General features: G+C 49.1%; 1 protein-coding gene and 1 pseudogene across 3 annotated transcripts; one reads left to right on the top strand and one right to left on the bottom strand.

The window, feature by feature from the left end:
- The first annotated feature begins 9,304 nt into the window (after positions 1-9,304).
- On the top strand, positions 9,305-14,848 carry LOC125529677 (alpha-galactosidase 3). Of its 3 annotated transcripts, XM_087543134.1 has the most exons (15): positions 9,307-9,611; positions 9,786-9,844; positions 10,167-10,223; positions 10,317-10,351; positions 10,986-11,089; positions 11,201-11,273; positions 11,450-11,508; positions 11,609-11,674; positions 11,765-11,848; positions 11,938-12,002; positions 12,091-12,173; positions 12,665-12,755; positions 13,341-13,399; positions 13,512-13,652; positions 14,562-14,848. In XM_087543134.1, exons 1-15 carry the CDS (start codon positions 9,406-9,408, stop codon positions 14,670-14,672), a joined length of 1,293 nt encoding a protein of 430 aa, XP_087399260.1. In that variant the 5' UTR covers positions 9,307-9,405; the 3' UTR covers positions 14,673-14,848. The 3 variants fall into 3 exon arrangements, with proteins under 3 accessions (XP_087399261.1, XP_087399259.1, XP_087399260.1); XM_087543135.1 differs by lacking the exon at positions 14,562-14,848 and adding an exon at positions 13,764-13,910 and having other exon boundaries at positions 9,305-9,611; positions 10,167-10,351; XM_087543133.1 differs by having other exon boundaries at positions 9,306-9,611; positions 10,167-10,351.
- Positions 14,777-16,787, bottom strand: LOC125529678 (F-box/FBD/LRR-repeat protein At2g26030-like; annotated as a pseudogene).
- Positions 16,788-17,870: the final 1,083 nt, after the last annotated feature.

The raw sequence follows: 17,870 nt of genomic DNA, 5'->3' as shown, positions 1-17,870 counted from the left end.
CGTCCTCTTCCTGCACTTCACCGTCCATGCTCCATGTCCCGTACCTGCTGGATCCGGAGCTCCGCCCGTGCCACACTCCATTCCGCAAGCATCCTTGGCTCGCCAGGCCTTCCCTTCTCCTGTCCTCCAGGGTCACCGACTGAGGAAACGGCTGCCCGGAAAAGACACCTTCCTTCCCGCTGCCAGTCCGCCATGCATGCAGTAGTACATGCTGTAAGATTGATGTGTGATGCGTCAGGCCAACTCCACTGCGCGATCTCAAACGGACGTCTGGATTGGCCGGATTTTGTCTCTTTAGGGTGCCGATGGGTTCGCCGTGTCCGCCTTTGTCAGATGGGTCGTGCGTGCGTGCACCGGGCGGCCGCACCTCAAATCGTGTCCGGGATGGACGTGAATAAAAGAAATATTAAAACTAAAACGAAATAACTAAAAAACTAAATAAACACATTTTAAAAAAACATAAAATATATATAGGGGGCGGCCACAAAACGGCTCAGTTTCCACGGCCGCTTAAAAGGCCCATTTTTCATAATTAACATATAAAAGAAATAAAAAAACGCCTCCGCGCTCCCGCGCGCTCCTGGCGCGCCCGTCGGTGCCGTGGCCGTCGCCGTCTTCACTGGCCGCCGGTGTCGTCGTCGTTGCTGACGAGGTCGACGTACTCCGGCGGCGTCCAGAGGTGGGCCGGAGGTGCGTGGTGGATGGGGGCGGGCTGGACGGCCGGAGGTGCCTGCACCACCTCCTCCCGTGGCGAGGCCTCCCGCCCCGGTGACCGCGGCGGAGTGGGGCACCAGTTCACGCCCACGCCGGCGGCCATCTCCGGAGCAGTGCAGGACCAGCCCCACCCCTGGCCCAGCAGCGGCTGGAACGCGGCGGCGACAGCAGAGAGGGCCATGGCCTCCTCCAGGCCGTCCCACTGCCGCTCGTCGTGCGTGTACATGGAGTTGTCCATGACACGCTGCAGGAGACGGGCCTCCTCCTCGTCTGTCATGCGAGGAGGTGGAGGGGGCGACGGAGACGGCGACGGCGTGGGCGTGACGCCGCGGACCCGCCTACGCCCGCGCTCCTGGGCGCGCTCCCATGGCCGCCGCGGCCCCGTCGAGGTGCCGGCGAAGAAGGAGGCGCGCCTGGTGTCGTGCTCGTCACGAAACCAGGTGTCCCACAGCGGGGAGTCGGGGGCGTACCTGGCGTCGCAGAATAGGTCGTCGGGGAGGAGGAGGCGGCGGCGCTCGATCTCCTCGTCGCGCGCACGGCCGCTCGTTGGGACCGGCGGGATGGGGACCCGGTCGGCGGAGAGGTGCCAGTTATTGGGGAGATGGGTGTCGCTCTAGGGGAGCGGCGTCCTCGTCTCCCAATAACGGCGGCACACCGACGCTCGGACGTAATGCCGGTCGCACTCGCCGGCGGACGTGGGAGCGATGGAGAAGGCGGGCGGCGCGGGGGCCCGGCGTGGTGGCGATGGCGAGGCGGGCTCTGCCTTCTTCACCGAGCCGCGGCGGCGTCCCGACGAGGAGCCGGCCTCGCGGTCGTGCCTACCTTTGCGGCCGTAGTTCCAGAGGCCCATGGCTGCGGGCGGCCGGCCGGCGAGGTCTAGGTTAGGGTTTGGGACGTGGTCGCCGCTGTCGGGTTTCGAAGAGGCCGCGGGGTGGCGTGGGGCAGTGTGGACGACGACTTGTCCACGCTTCCCATTTAAAGAAGGACGGCGACCGCTCGACATGCGGATGACAGGTGGGGCCGCCCGCTCGTGCGCATTGATGTGGGTGGGTGGGAGGTAGGTGGCCGCCTGCCACGCGGCCCCGACGCGGGCGAGCGCGCGTCCGTTTGGTGTCCGCCGCGACCCAAACCCGGCGCAAGTTTGCGCTCGAAATGGGTCGGCCGGGACACAAAACGAACAACATGGGTCCGGGCCGTCGCGCGCTGGGCCGTCTCCTTTGTCCGTTTTACTTCAAACAAACGGGGCCGGACAGGATAATGTCGCGCGGTGAAGTTGGCCTCAGTTTCCCTTGCCATCGCATGTGTGTGGATGGGCCGTCGCCTGACGCCGCTGACTTGGTGAGGCGTGACGTGCGGGAAAAGATGGACGGATCCTCCTGGTCTAGCCTGCAATGCCGATGGGACGATGGGCGGGGCAGGGCAGGGATCATCACACAGGAGCAGCAGGGCGGCAGGGGAAGGGCCCCTTCCTTCCTCGTGCCCGGTGGCTGCAGCTGCAATGAGCAGACCCGACTTTTAGGGCGATCCACTCATCAGAATACTACAATGGATGATCAGGGCATGGAGCCATGGCGGGTGGGCAGAGAAACTCTGGAAAACGTGTGATGGGTTCTCAGCAGAAAGACAACAGCCCATAAGTGGTGCGATGTGAGTCGAGTTTTCTTCATCCGTGCATCAGGGATCAGGCCATCAGGAGCTGCAAGTGGCATCGCCATCAGCCTCTCGGTCTCGGGCCCTCAGGCGTGCATGGGGGTGGCAGCGGCATCAGCCACACATGTTTGGCGAGAGAACAAGCGCCAGCGTACAAATGTCTCGCCATCGGAGTTGCTCAGACCTCGCAGCCCATGCATGGCTGATGGCTCCATCCCGTGCTCCGGCTCCTGCGTCTGATGCTCGCATACATGCGTGTTCTGCGGATTGCTGGGAATGGGGGCGGACAGGCGAGGCCAGCGCCGTGCTGATGAGTGCCGAGACGCGGCCGAAGATCCAGAGACGCTAGCTGTGGTGCCGAGATGCAGACAGAAAAGGACGTGGATGCCATTTCTTCGTTGCCGCGATGGCGGCATGGCAGGTGGACGGTGCTGCCAGTGCCAAGAATTCATCATCTATTTTTTCTTCTGAAGAAGAATAACATGTGGCATGTAGTGTTCTTTAGCAAAGGCCGATCCTCATAACACCCGCATACGTGTGGACCGAGTTGTCCGGACATAGTTTGATATCCAACCTCGATCATTGTTTGTCAGCGGACGCGTCAGCTTGTTAGAATTCCTGCAAACCGGACGTAAACTGCGAAAGCTTTGCGGGCGTCCGCACCTCCACCACGTAGAACTCTGATATCACTGGCCCACTCAAATTCTTTCTCGTGCCACTTTTTTTCCCACTCCGTCCCTATTCCTCCTTTGCTCTACATCCGCACACTTCCCGTCCGCCGCCGTCATTGTACCTTTCCGGTCGCCGCCCAGATATTGTTGGACGTCCGCAACCTCACCTACGCGCATGTCTACCTTGGACTACGCCGCTATCCATCTAGGATCCGTCCGCAGTCAAGTACCCTTCGATCCCCTGTCAACGCCCGACAAGTGTTCGGTCAAATGTCATTGCGCTTTTCTGTTTACCTTCTTATTGTTTTCTAGAATAAGCATGGTGCCGGAGGTAGCCGGTGATGAAGGATGAGTAATTGTGCGACGTTTGGAAGATCGTATCTGCGGACTTTCTAGGCATGAGGCAACTAGGCAAGGGGCTTGACCTTTTGTAAATCGAATCCTTTCAGCCGACCGCATGACCGCGTATGCGTCGCCGCGCTCGCCGCACAGCTTGGAGACCACATCAGCCTCCTCGCCGGGAAGTGGGAACCATGCGACGATGACGAGCTCGTTGCCCAGGCGACAATCGTCTTTGTTGCTCCCCAAAGGTAGCTCTGCACGCGGTGGACTGCACCCTCATGCGACCGGCTCGACGTACCGCTCGACCTCGGGGACCAGGGTCTGCAGGGGCGAAGGTCAGACACGACCCGTCGTCGACGCTGCCGCACGGGCTGCCCGGTGCCGCCTATCGACTCCATGTCGTGCTTGCTGCGAGACGTACCAATCCGATGAGACAAAAACACACGATCCAAGCACCCATCCGAGATAATCGATGCACAAGTACACGGTAGAACACACATGTACAAGCGAGCAAGCTCCTGGACCGATTCTACCCACCGGCTAAACGCGTAAATGTACGCATGTACAGACGTGCTTCTGATCTATTCCCGGTGAGAAACACACGCGAGACACACAAGACACGCGATGCACAAGAAGTTGGCGTGGACGATGATGCCTGCAACGAAGCACGGGACATGAAGATCGTTGGTGGACTGGGCGTCGAGCTGGAGCACGGACAGGAGACGGTGGAGCTCGTACGGGGCAGGACTACATGGCCGTGGCTTGCATGTGAGCACCTGGCAGTCATTAATTTGATCTAAGTCAGCAATCCCAGCCTCCCAATGCCACGTCATCAAATCCTGTCCTAAAAAGGGTCTAAGGTTCAAAACGACCGGGATCACAAAGGTCAGGATACCGATTTCACGGATTTGAACGTCAGGGTTTATTTCGATCGAACTCTACAACTTCAGGGTTTATTTCAAACTTCACTCCCGTTTTGAACATTGGAGATGCCCTAACATACTGGTTTTTTTTTTCACTTCTTAAATGAAACTCATGTTACCTAGCGTACACATCAATCCTGGTGTTTGGTTGAACAACCCTCCATTGATTGATTATTGATGTGTTCTTCACTTTGTTCTGTGAGACTTTATTTATTTATCAAGGACGTCGTGTCGTCGTGACTGAAAGGTTACACGAAGGGACTGTTCGGAGTCCCACTGCTCCACGCTGCCACTCCTAGAGCTGGCAGAGTTTTACTTGAAAATTGCGGAATAGGTGAACAGGCACTCCCCAGATTCTTAAATTCGAGAGAGTTAGTGGACTGCCGAACAGCCCCGAAGTAGTACTTTTTAAGGGCAGCCCTCAGGCCTCAATGACTTCTTTCTTTGAGGGCTGCCTCAGTGACTTTTTTTTAGGGGAGTGACTTTTCTTTAGGACAGCCTCAGTGACTATGTCTCGCTTTTGGGATTGCTCGCCTTATTGAGCCTGTGGTGGGCCGGCTTAGTACGATCTTCAGGCGTTTTTCCATTCCACGAGGCCGAGTTCTTTGCCTAAAAAAAACGTGGCTGAGTTTCTTTTCCTTTTGTTAATTTTAGTTACATTCCTAAAAGGTTATAGATATATGAATATATGTAAAAAATACTTTACTTATATTTCCTCAAAATACTCAGCGCACACTACGAAAAGATCATGAAATGTAAAAGTTGATTCTCGCAGTTTAAAAAAAATGCTCGTATAATTATAAATGTTCACACATTTAGAAATGTTTTAATGCTTTTTTTTGAATGTTCATGAATATTTTAAAAAAATCATATCATTAAAAAATCATGAAATTTTCAAACGTCCACACGTTTAAACATATGTTCATGACATTTTAGAAAATTGTTCATGAAATGGGGAAAATGTTTGCGCAATTTTTTAAATTGATCAGAACATATAAAAAATTTTCGTGCCATTAAATAATGTTCATAACATATAAAAAAATGTCTGCATGTTTAAAAAGAATTCAACATGTGCATAAAAAATATTCACTGTGTATTAAAAATGTTCACTATGCATTTGACGTATGTTCAACATGTATCCGGATAAAATGTTCAGCTTGTATTAGAGAAATAGTCAACGTGTATATGAAAAAGTTAAGCATGTATACGAAAAATGTTCATTGTGTATTAAAAAACTCAACATCTTTTTGGAAAAATAAAAAAAGACCAAAAATTGAAAATAAGACTACATGGAACCATCCCAAAACTGGGCGGAAGGCTCCCTGAACTTGTAGCTTCTTAAAACAGCTAGCTACCACCTTATCGGCCTGGCCCACTTCACCATCATCTTGGCGAGGGCTGCTTCCGTCTCGCAATAAGCGAGGTGTAGCATCTGCGTGGATTGTGGATTGCCTTGGGTCATTGGTTGACCACATCTTTATGTTTCCTAGGCAAGCCCACAATATGAAGGAAACATTAAGGCCCCATTTGGAACATGAAAAAATTAAAACCTAAAAAATATAAAAAACATTTTAAAATGTTATGTATTCCACATTCCTATAGGAACTAAAACATCAGAAAACCCCAAAATTATTGTTTGAATGCACACATGAGAAACACTCAGATTCTAGACACGAAGAGAAAAGGAGAGACGTAGAACCACATGTTTGGTTTCCTCCAAAATTGAATTGTCCCATAAGAATCTCACGGAAACGTAGGATTGCAGTTGTTGTGTTCCAAACGGTAAAATATTTGCTATAGTAATTTTGTCCTTCAAAATTCCCATGATTCTTCTTTATACTAGCCAGTGCGCCTAAGCCGTGTAACCTATAGTGAACTGTCGAGTTGGTTATCTTAAAAAGGAAAGAAAAGAACGATAGCGGCGGTTGAGCAAACCAACTACATAAATTGGCTCTAAATAAAAGAATATCAACCAGTGTCACGGACTAACAGCCTCAGGGTTTGAGTTATATTTCGGAAGAAAGTTGACCGGTTCTTGTTTCAAGAATGGACGCACAAATCAATAATCGGTCCATTTTTTTTAAGATTTTGAATGTTGGTCCCTGGCATCTTGCAGATACGCCCCGGTCTTCCTCATATGCATTTCAAATCGAGGTGGATTGTTCGACCTCAAAAATGTTATGCTCTTGGGCTGCTCTCGTGGCTCTTCACACCACAGTGTGTGTGCTTGACAAACTATCCGGGTATACAATCGGTTATGTGATGCCTTTCGATATTGCCGCTGACCCGCAGTTGTGTTGTTGCCTCGGCGGCATGTGCCTTTTTTGTCTACGCAGGTGGCATTGACTCGGTTACACGTTGCCTTTTGGGTGTGCCAATAGCATTGAGGCATCATGGTTTGATCTCGACTGAGTGGACCTTTTCGTCTACGGTGATGGTGCTTCTCATGAAATTGCCCCCGTTTGTTTTTCCCGGTCTTTGTGTGGTGGTTTTCCTAGTGGTATGTAACTATGTAAGGTTGGTGTCCTCGGTGCAGTCTGGGTATGCTTGCCTTTCGACGGTGTTCCTGCGCTATATCGACGATACGATGATGCTATGGTGCCCATCACTAGGAACTTGCTCAGTGTGTGCGTGCGTGCGTGTCTTGAATTCACTTGATCCTATCTTAATGGAGTCGAAAGGCTTCTTAGGCAAAATGAATGAAAAATATCCAGGTGGCGATTCAACTCCCCGGTGACCATTCAAAAAGCAAAGAAAAGAATGGTCAACCTCTTCAATCTCAATCTTCAATCTCCAACGCACGCCCCATACTGTTTGTGTTTGTCCGTTCGAGTCCAAACGGACAGACGACACGGCCCAATGTGCGACTGCAACCGCATTTTTTGGGTCCAAACGGGGCCGTGTCGTCTGTGTTTGTCTGTTTGGGTCCAAACGGACAGACGACACGGCCCAATGACGACGACCCACCAACTGGGGGCCTGACAGTCGGGGCCCGCCGCGCGTGCGCATTTTTTTTGGGCTGTGGAGGTTGTTGGATGACCGCCACGCGTCCCTGAGGCGGACAAGGAGCAAGTGTGTGCCGGCTCGTTCACCGTCCGTCTGGACGCAAACCGGACGCAGGTTTGCGCCGGAAATGAGAGGAGTCGGCCATTGCCGCGTGGACCTGTGTCTGGTGGGCCAACGGTGGAGCTGGTCGTCCACGGCGCCGGAGATGGCCGACTCGCTGGGTGTCGGCCCAAGGTCGCCCACGCTGCCGCGGCCACCAGAGCAAGAGCCACAGGAGGAGGTGGTACCGGCGCCGCATGCGCCTCCGATCTGGTAGGGGGCCGCCAGCCCACCTTTGGCAGCCACCTCTTTACGTCGACTTCATCGACGACAACGACGAGTAGGACAATGACTCCTGAAGACGCCGGCAGCCGGCGACGAGCTATATCTACTTTATTTTATGTTTTTTTAAGTTTTAGTTTAATTAAGAACTGTGTTGAACTTGGCTACTGTGAACGTGTGGACGTTTTAATGTTCATATTCATATTTTTATATTATTTGAAATGTTTATTTGGGTTGTTTTGGGGCCAAAATTGAAGTCCAAAAACACCGACACTCTGCCCCGGGCCGGTTGGGCACACCGACGGCCGCACGATCCGTCCGCTTGTCTGTTTGCAAACCCCAAACGGACGAAATCTGAATGAAATGGACATTCGTTTGAGATTGTGCGTTGGAGTTGTCCTTATCCGTGAAATCACCGTGTAATTAACACTTGTTACTTGAGGAACCATTAGCCAATATAGTATGTTGCGTGCATGCCCTGCAAACGAGCGGAGGAACCATTAGTTTTGGTTGGACGACTTCCGCATCAGTGTGTGCAGACTGATCCCGGAATCCGCCGAGGGATGCCATGTCCGGGAGATGCCCTTACTCCCTTAGAAATACGGTAGGACCCAGAGCGCTTGCTGCACGGGTAGTGGCGGAGGCAGGGGGGTGCTGGCAGGGGCCAAGGCCCCCCTATGCTCTCACAAATACACCTATATGTACTCCTAATCTTTCATTTGTCAGACAAAATTAGCTAGGTTTAGGTTATTTGGCCCCTCTAACATTATATAACATGTTTTGACCCCCTCTATATTTAGTTTCTGTCTCCGCCACTGTACACGGGGGCCATGCCACGCGCACGTACGTCGCCTTCGGTCGGTCCCTTGGATGTGCCCCCGACGCATCATCCGTCCTGAATGTGACTTTGCTACGTAGCAGGACGGAAGTTGAGAAATGTAAACTGAATTATAGCCGCAAATGTTCGGAATAAGAGGCGCAAAATAGCACATGCCAGAACAACATCTGTAGGTTCGGGTAGGTGGATATGTCACTGTCCGGGCATCATTGTCTTGTCCATGAAATGGATAATGCACGGGGTAGCGTGTCGTGTCATTTTCTCTCGTCTTAATTCTGAAGGCAAGATAACATAAATCATCGTAGGACCAGTGGTACACGCCTTGCCGATCGAAATTCCAGAAAGCAAAGATTTAGGGCCGTTCGAAAACTCTCCACTCCTAACTTCGCTGCGGAGCGGAACGTCATCTTATGTAATTTGGGCGAGCAGTCAAATGGGCGCTCCGCCCTCCGCTCCCTGGTGAAAAAGCGGAGTATTACCGGCCCTTACATGGAAGAAGAAATCTCATACAGGAAACGAAACTGCTGGACGGACGATACTAGCTGGACGAACCCCACACAATGCAGGAATGAACGGTGTTGTTTGCTTTTGCTCTAACACATCAACGGCTTGACGTGTAGTGTCGTCCGCTGATCGTGCAAATCTGTCGTCTGTATAGCAGCGTCGTACAGGAAATAGGATCTTCTCTCTAGTTTATCGGCACAAGAAGAGAACCTATCCGACGTGCCTAAAACGGATAACGCACGTGTCAGGGCCAGGGGACGGTGGGCCCCACTTCTGGACGCTTGACTGGCCGGTGGATCCGGCCCATCAATTTTTTCCTTTTCTTTAAACGAGGCTCGCCCCGCTACGGCACCGTCGGCACAGGCGAGCGAACTGCTTCGAGTTCGGAGCAAGGAAGGGAGCGGTGTGCGCCAGAAGCATCGAGACGAAGCGGAGAATGGGGGCGCCGCTCCGCCGCCTCCCGCTCCTCCTGCTCCTCGTCCTAGCCCTCTCGCCGGAGGGGACGCGGTGGCCGGCGGCAGCCGCGGCGGCGGCGCGGCGCATCGCGCCGCTGCCCACCGCCGCACTGCGCCGCCTCTACGACACCTCCAACTACGGCAGGCTGCAGCTCCACAACGGCCTCGCCCACTCCCCCCAGATGGGGTAATCCCGCCCGTCCCCTCCCCTCCCCCGCTCCCCGTGGCTCCTCAGCTTTCTCTCGCTCTGCTGCTGCTTTGACTCGCGCTTTGGTCTCTCTGTTTCTGTCTGCTGGGCGGAGAGGGTTGCGATTGCGATCGAAATTTCAGAGACTAATCGCCGTGTGGGCGCTGCGTGCAGGTGGAACAGCTGGAATTTCTTCGCCTGCAACATCAACGACACGCTCATCCGCGAGACAGGTTCGGCCCCCCGCGGGATCCCTGACTCCCTGTACTGTAAATAATCCTTGTTAAATCTGCGATTCCCCATTCGCAGTTTACGACCTGCTACAAGTTCATAGCTGTATTTGCGCTAGACAGTGCTTGGGCACAATCCTACTCTGTTGCGGCAAGTGCAGAGACATACTATACTAGGATAGAACAGTCGAAAAACAGAGTCAGATGTCTCATGTTTGCAGGTGGCACCAGTGCTTGCCAGTAATAATTAGTGCCGAATGTGTTCTCCAGAGTTTAGAGTAGAATTTACTCAATTTGAAGTTTTATAACCTTGATTTTGATACAGCTGATGCGTTGGTCTCGACGGGCCTGGCTGATTTGGGATACAACTACGTAAACATCGGTACATTACTTAGCTTCACACCAGTAAATGTTGTTGGGCTACATGAAGTATTTTGTGTGTTGTCTCTAACCCATATTGGTCCTTACTTTTCAGATGACTGTTGGTCATATGTGAAACGAGGAAATAAGGTAATAAGTTTTCTTTAACTAATAAATAAGGTAATAAGTTCATTATACTTTTCCTAGCTACATTTCCCTTTTACATGGAGATGGAGTATGATGTTAAAGCTTGAATTAGTGTCATCACAACATTATTTTTCTCTATCGCTACATGTTCTGTTTTATGCACATTCATAGAAACCTAAGATTTTCTTCTTTTGTTCGTGATAACTGGACCCCAATGCACGGGGTCTGAAATTCTCAATAGTAAAAGCTTCCACAGTGGTCCTACCTACATTCACTTTGAAAAATTTATTCACTAAAAACCTATCAGAATGATGTTCTATACCTTGCTCGGCAGCTTGTTTTCAATAGCTCTGTTTCTTTCTGTTTTTCTAGACCATTCTTTCTTTGAAGTTACTGTATTTTGTATGCCCTACTAGGGATCCATACAGTTACTAGTAAGCTAATATTTTTCATCAAAAATAAATAAGTAAATATATTCTTTCCATTGTGCTCTACCTGAGGCATTATGATTACTATTGCTGGATACCAAAAGAAATCTATCTATGTCATTGCATTAAACTCGTCTATGTTACTAAAATACACACATCTTGAGTACATCTGCACATTTTTTTAATAAATTACTTCCTGTAACATGTAGGGTCAATTGCTACCTGATCCGAAGACTTTCCCTTCTGGAATCAAATCGCTTGCGGACTATGTGCATGGAAAAGGTCTAAAACTTGGTATCTACTCTGACGCTGGGTAAGTAGTCTAGCTATAGATGATTTAACTTGCTAGCTTTTATGATTCGTAATGTATCATAGTCAAGAATATATCAAAATAACAAACAATATAACAAGTAAAATCTTTCAGGGTATCTACTTGTCAAGTTCGACCAGGATCACTCCATCACGAGAAAGATGATGCTGCCCTTTTTGCTTCATGGGTATGAGCTACAAGCAACCACATAATTAGTGATGTATAAAAGAGTTGCTGCACAACATTGCGATGAACACTCTAAGAACATCTTTTCTGAGTATTCCTATCTTAACCTATTCTGTGCTGCTACTGAACATGCATATAATTTTACTAATACATGAATCTGAAAATATTTTTGACCAGGGTGTTGACTATCTAAAGTACGACAACTGTTACAATCTGGGAATACCGCCAAAGGAAAGGTTAGGGCACACGTCTTTCATTTGCGTCAATCACAGGCTTAACAGGCAGTTAGCCTCAATATATGGAGCTAAAATTTGTTCCATGATATCATAATCTCAGGTATCCTCCAATGCGTGATGCTCTAAATTCAACTGGGCACCAGATATTCTACTCTCTATGTGAATGGTATGCCAGTTAACACTGGGAAATAAATAGCAGTTGTACGTTGTGCTCAACCTCCAACCTTGTTGAATTTAAATGTGTATTCTCTCTTAGGGGCCAGGATGATCCAGCTTTATGGGCTGGAAAAGTTGGAAACAGTTGGCGTACAACAGATGACATAAAGGATACATGGAAAAGGTGATTCAATCTCTACCTGAAACAAAAGAATACACCAGTCTGCTGATGTGCTGTGAAATTGACTAAGTCTGTTTTCTTTTTAAAACAAGCATGACTGACATTGCTGATAAGAACAACAAGTGGGCATCATATGCTGGACCCGGTGGATGGAATGGTAACTAGTAACACAAGCTTTACTGATGTTGTAAGAGACTGTAAAATAAAAGAGTACGCTGTTGCTAAACAAACTTTATTTTTGGCAGACCCGGACATGTTGGAAGTTGGAAATGGTGGTATGACCTTTGCAGAGTACCGTGCGCATTTCAGCATTTGGGCACTCATGAAGGTAAGAGTTTGCCAAGCGCAGCAATAGTCACTATGATTGTGCCAGTGCCTTATTGCCCCACAGCACCCACTCCTTCACATTTGTAGTTTATGTTATTTATTGGATCAATGAGCAAGCGAAAAGTTTATGAAAATAAAGGCTCATTCTCTTTTATAATTTTGCATCTTGGGTCATGGCCTTCAAATTTAGGATATCGCTGCAGAGAAATTTGTAGAACCGCAGATGCGCATAATTTGTTTGGATATCAGCAGCACAATTTTGTCTAGTACTAAAAATTCGTCTGCATACATTCTGGATAACTTAGTATTACAACAGTGTTGGATTCTAGAATCATCTCCTGAAATCACAGACAAGAAATTTTACAATTAGTTTGTGCTTGCATATTATTTCTATGCATAATGCATTTAAAATACGAGCTGATTGGTGGCACATTATCTGCTATCTTCGTTTTGTTGCACTGACTGGAAATGCCCTTCTGGGTCATGTTTCAGGCGCCTCTCTTAATTGGTTGTGATGTCAGAAATATGACTTCAGAAACAATTGAAATATTGAGCAACAAAGAAGTAATTCAAGTAAACCAAGGTATTACTCAGAATCTTGTCTTTGTATGTATCTCTACAATATGTTCTCATGTTGAAATTGAATGCAGTTTTTTTCTATTGCTATTGCTTTTTCATGACACTGAAAGCGGGGCTTTCTCGTTGGCAAACAGCCATGCACTGAAAAAATGTTGTCATCTTAGCTGCTCTTTAGAAGTCAGTTTGCTCCAACTAATGTAGATATTTCCATAGGAGTTGTTAGAACCACTTGATGGATCTAAGACGAAGATTTTTGTTTTATTTTCAGTTATGTTTTGTGTTTGATTGACTCGTGGAGCATTGAGCTGGCTAGTTGCCATTTCTGTATTCCTCTTAGACGCGATATATCTACATCAGTTCAAATTTGAACTAAAACCACAACACTTATTCTTGGAACAGAGGGAGTATTATGCTGTACTAACATTATGTGCTGCCAACATCTGTTCTGTTTTATTGGGGGCGTTGACATTTGTGTAAATTGCCTGATTGTGTTTCTTCTGCTGTATACGATTTTTGGCATATTGTTCTATTCACACAGTGTGTTGTAACTATGCAATTGATTACATTAATTGTGTTTCTTTTTCTGCAGATCCTCTTGGAGTTCAAGGAAGAAGAATTTTGGGTCAAGGAAAGGGCGGATGCCGTGAGGTGATTTAGCTGCGGCTCCATATGTGACGACTATTATAAGTCGCGCATCTATGTTCCGTTCCGTGCATCAACGCATCCCTACGCCAAACTCATAGTATGTCAAATTTTGCAGGTGTGGGCTGGCCCCCTCTCTGGCAACCGTTTGGCTGTTGCTTTATGGAATCGTTGTTCGGAGACGGTTAATATCACAATGTCATTGCCAGCTGTAGGCCTTGATGGTTCATCTGCCTATTCTGTTAGAGACCTGTGGAAGGTGAGTTGATTATATTTCATTGCTATATCAAGTGGTTTAATTCACCTATTGTCCGTTTCAAATAAAGGTGCATAGAGAAACATATATAGCTTATAACCTATCAATGTTTAGGTTAAATTGGGAGTATGATCCAAGGACGGAACACTATCTTAGTTCAGACAGCTCAAGCTAATCTGGGAGAACAGAAACAAAAAATGTGACCATTGACTTTTCTTAACCGGTGTTCTAAGTTGGGAGCACATGGACAACACAGAATAGCCATGTGTTCTAAGTTCAACCAAACACAGCCTAAGCATGACTACCTGGCTTTTCTCACCCGGTGTTTTAAGTTGGGAGCACATGCTCAACCAAACACAGCCTAAGCATAACTACTGCATGAGCATATATATATATATATATATATATATATATATATATATATATATATATATATATATATATTCATCATCCAGGGTGCAGAATAAGTTATTCTTCACCCGAGGTAATCTTACGATCATTTCATAATTAAATTACGTTTAGAATTCAAATAATTACATTCCTATTGATTCACTACGTAAAATTTGACATAAAAAAATAAAAATATAGGTCATAAGACAAGAAATTTGTAGTTTATGTGTATTTTAGACTATGTTTTTACGTTTGTAATTTTACGTAACATAAAATATTTTTTACGGCGATTATATATTTTCTTACGGTCTCTTTTTACGTCGGAAATAAGACAAAACTTACGGAACGTAAAATTACGGTGCATTGATGGTAAAATAGAGGGGGGTGAAGAATAACTATTCCTCAACCAGGGTGATGAATAGCGCGACCCTATATATATCTTACTCAAGTCATACACTTGATCTTGTTAACATTTTCTGTATGGGGTGTGTTGACCACCTGCTAAATTTGCATTTTCTCCAGCATGAGACTCTATCGGCTAACGTGGTAGGAACTTTTGGAGCCCAAGTCGATGTGCACGACTGCAAGATGTACATTTTCACACCCGCCGTCAGTTTTTCTGCAAGTTGGTGAGAGAAAAAGGTGAAAGCCACGCCACGCACTATATCAGCATGCCTGGAAACAAACTTTGGTCAATTATCATCCAGCAGCATCCTTAGCCACACGGTGTGTGTATATATATATATATATCAGCCTGTTTTGGACAAATACTCTATCAATCATATATCCAGCATGATGCGTAAAATTTACTCCCAATTTGTACATCTCTTTCCGGGAGGCTACATCTCTTTCCGGGAGGCTCTATATCATGCCAGTGGACCATGAACAATAAGTAAATCATCAGTTATTGAAGGGGAAATATATATGACATATAATGTTTTGTCATTATTACAGGTGCATCCTAATCGTAGCCTGACTGTTTCTTAGGGTCTATCACAGGGTTAGCTAGCTGGTAGACCCGAAACCCGGCAGCGTCTGGCAGGTTCCTGGTCTGGAACGCATTGGTTCTCCATCTTGCCACCTTGTGGCGGAGGTGGTCCGACCAGAACTGGCTGCCGTCGTCGTCGACGTGCATCTCCTGGAGCACCATGGCGTTCTCCACGAGGAACTTGGCCAGCCGCACCTGGAAGCAGTTGACCTCCCTGGCCTTGAACTGCAGCGTTACCTTGCGCAGGGTCGTCTCCAGGCAGCTGAACTTGCTGTTTGTCAGGGCGTTCGGGAGCCCAGAGACGCCCTCGAGCTGCACCGCGTCGCGATGCGCCGAGGACATGCACGCGAGCCTCGAAGGGGCCTCCGGCTGGGTCCTCGGTGTTGTACCAGTAGTGGGCCGACATCTCCAGCCTGAGGCGCAGCTCGGACATGGCCGGGCAGGAGGCGAGCAGCCTCGCCACTGCCACCGCTGTGCTTCTGTCCGTGTCCTTGCACCCCCCGTGCACTTGGAGGAGCTTGAGGTTTGGGAACGTGGGCAGGATGGCCTCGCCGGCCAGGATGTCTTCGATGTTGTCCAGGCGCAGCTTGAGCGCCCTCGTGCTGGAGAAGCTGGTGAGCATGCGTGACGTGGGCTCGTACTGCTGGACGCTGTCGCCGTGGCGAGTGGCGTCGAGGTCGACATGTGCCAGCGCCGGCGCGGGTGATGCGAGCGAGAGCTTGAGAGGGTACCCGTTGTAGCGGAAGGATCGCAGGCTCGGCATGTCGAGCTCGATGCCCGTGTTGGCGGGATCGTCGAGCTCACGCCAGCCGAGATAATGGGTCTCGAGCACCAGGGCGGTGACCGTGGGACAGCGGAGGCGGAGGCGCAGGCTGAAAGTGTTATGCATGTAAATCGTCTTGTCAGAACCAGGTGGCTCCGGCGACTTCTGACGGAGGTTCACCAGCACCAGGCTGGTGAGCGCCGGCGGGTTGTCGACCAGGACCTGGAGATGCCCCTCCAAAGCGAAGCAGTGGCGCAGCGTCAGGTCCGTGAGGCGCGGGAAGGCCAGGCGCGCCGACGGCTCGAGGTTGCAGTGCTCGAGCTCCAGCACCCGGAGCGTGGCGGCGAACGGCAGGGAGCCGAGCGGCGGCCTGTACATGTCGTCACACTGGTTTTTCTCATCGGAGCCGACGCAGAGCTCTTCCAGCCCGGCCGCGGCGGGGTCGGCGAGGAGGCCGGCGACCCGGACGTCCTCTTTCGGTTCGCGGTTGCTGTACCATGTGTTCAAGAGGCGGTAGGTGCCTTCCGTCAGGAAGAGCGTGAGCCTCTTGAGGGTCGTCCTGCGACGGCGGCGGGAGGCGCGGAAGAAGGCGTCGAGGCAGGCGTAGCGATCTTGGGCGGAGTAGTGTCTGCTGTCGAGGTTGAGGACACCCGTGCGGCGCCACAGCGGACGCCATCGGCGCGAGAGGGCGGCGCTGGCCGCGGCCTCCTTGGCCGGCGCGAAGGACAGTACGTGCTGGAGAAGATCGTCAGGGAGGGCGGAGAGTCGGTCGGCGGCGGCCATCGTGGACGCGGACGGCTCGGCTATAGGGGTTTGTTTGTGCGTGGGACTATCTGCGTGGGAGTACAATACAAGTATTCAAGGGGCGATCGAGTCGGTTTGGTTTCTGGCGAAAGCGCCGCATTGCTTGGGAGTTTTTCTTTTTACGTTTCCGTTGAAAAACGGTTTTTGCTAAAAGTGCCCTAATTTTTGCACATCCAAGTCATGCCTCATTAATTTTACGAAAATGTTAACACTCACACGTGTGGGCGTTTGCATCTCACCCACACGCGTGGATCCGTATCCGTTCGTGCGCGCACGAATCTTGGCATGTTTTTAGTGCCACGTAGGACTGGCCTGGTGTGTGGGTGTTCAGCCGGTCGCCCACACGGCCGTTTCATCACACAGGAGGGGCTGGTGTGTGGGCGTTCAGCAGTTCGCCCACACGCCACTTTGCACGCACACACAAGGGCTAGTGTGTGGGCATTTGGCATCTTGCCCACATGCCCTTCTCCTTTCCCACATCTAAGCTACTAGTTGCCATGCGTTTTTGCACTGCACATGGCAACTGCCTTTAGTGTGTTTTTATAAGCAGGTGGCAACTCTCTTTTTTTACCCGAGTTTGCCATGTGTTTTGCAGGGTACACGGCAGCTGCCTAGTATGCATGTAAGCAGATGGCAACTCTCTTTTACCGAGTTGCCATATGTTTTTGTATGGTACATGGCAACTGCCCTAACGTGCATGTATATGGCAACTGTCCTAACGTGCACGTAAGCAGATGTTAACTCTTCCTTTTTACATGGCAACTGCCCTAGCATGCTTGTGAGCACATGGCAACTCTCTCAACTGCCTAGTGTTAGTATGTGGCAACTCCTAAAGTTATGAAATCATGAGGACACGGTGTTTTAGCTCTTAGGTGCATATGCATCTATTGTCTAAATACATATTTTGAAAAGTTGAAAAATTCAGAACAAAAATCCCGCATGTATATCCGAATATTCTATATGCATGCACAAAGTTTTAGTGAAAAACGACGCTTTTTATGGCTTGTGTAAACAAGATAAAGAAATGCAAAATGAATAGTTGTAATGAAGCATTAGAAATTGTCTTTTTTACACAAGCCATAAAAAACCTCGTTTTTCACCGAAAACTTTGTGCATGTACATAGAATGTTCGGATATATCCGCGGGATTTTTGTTCCAAATTTTTCAACTTTTTAAAATGTCTATTTAGACAATGGGTGCATATGCATCTAGGAGCCATTGCCAATTTTTGAAATCATGACAACTACATTAGATCAGATCATATATGGCAATTGCA

The sequence above is a fragment of the Triticum urartu genome, chromosome 2A (genome assembly GCF_056163025.1).
Source record: "Triticum urartu cultivar PI428250 chromosome 2A, HENAU_Tu73, whole genome shotgun sequence".
Classification (NCBI taxonomy): Eukaryota; Viridiplantae; Streptophyta; class Magnoliopsida; order Poales; family Poaceae; genus Triticum; species Triticum urartu.
The sequence above is the reverse complement of the archived record's forward strand: the minus strand, read 5'-3'. Positions and strand labels throughout refer to the sequence as shown.

Bases quoted from the DNA above. Each gene is read 5' to 3' on its own strand.
- LOC125529677 (XM_087543133.1), top strand. From the start codon at position 9,406: ATGGGGGCGCCGCTCCGCCGCCTCCCGCTCCTCCTGCTCCTCGTCCTA. The intron at 12,003-12,090 runs GTAACTAGTAAC...TATTTTTGGCAG, and splicing joins TGGACCCGGTGGATGGAATG to ACCCGGACATGTTGGAAGTT. The intron at 13,653-14,561 runs GTGAGTTGATTA...CATTTTCTCCAG, and splicing joins CTGTTAGAGACCTGTGGAAG to CATGAGACTCTATCGGCTAA.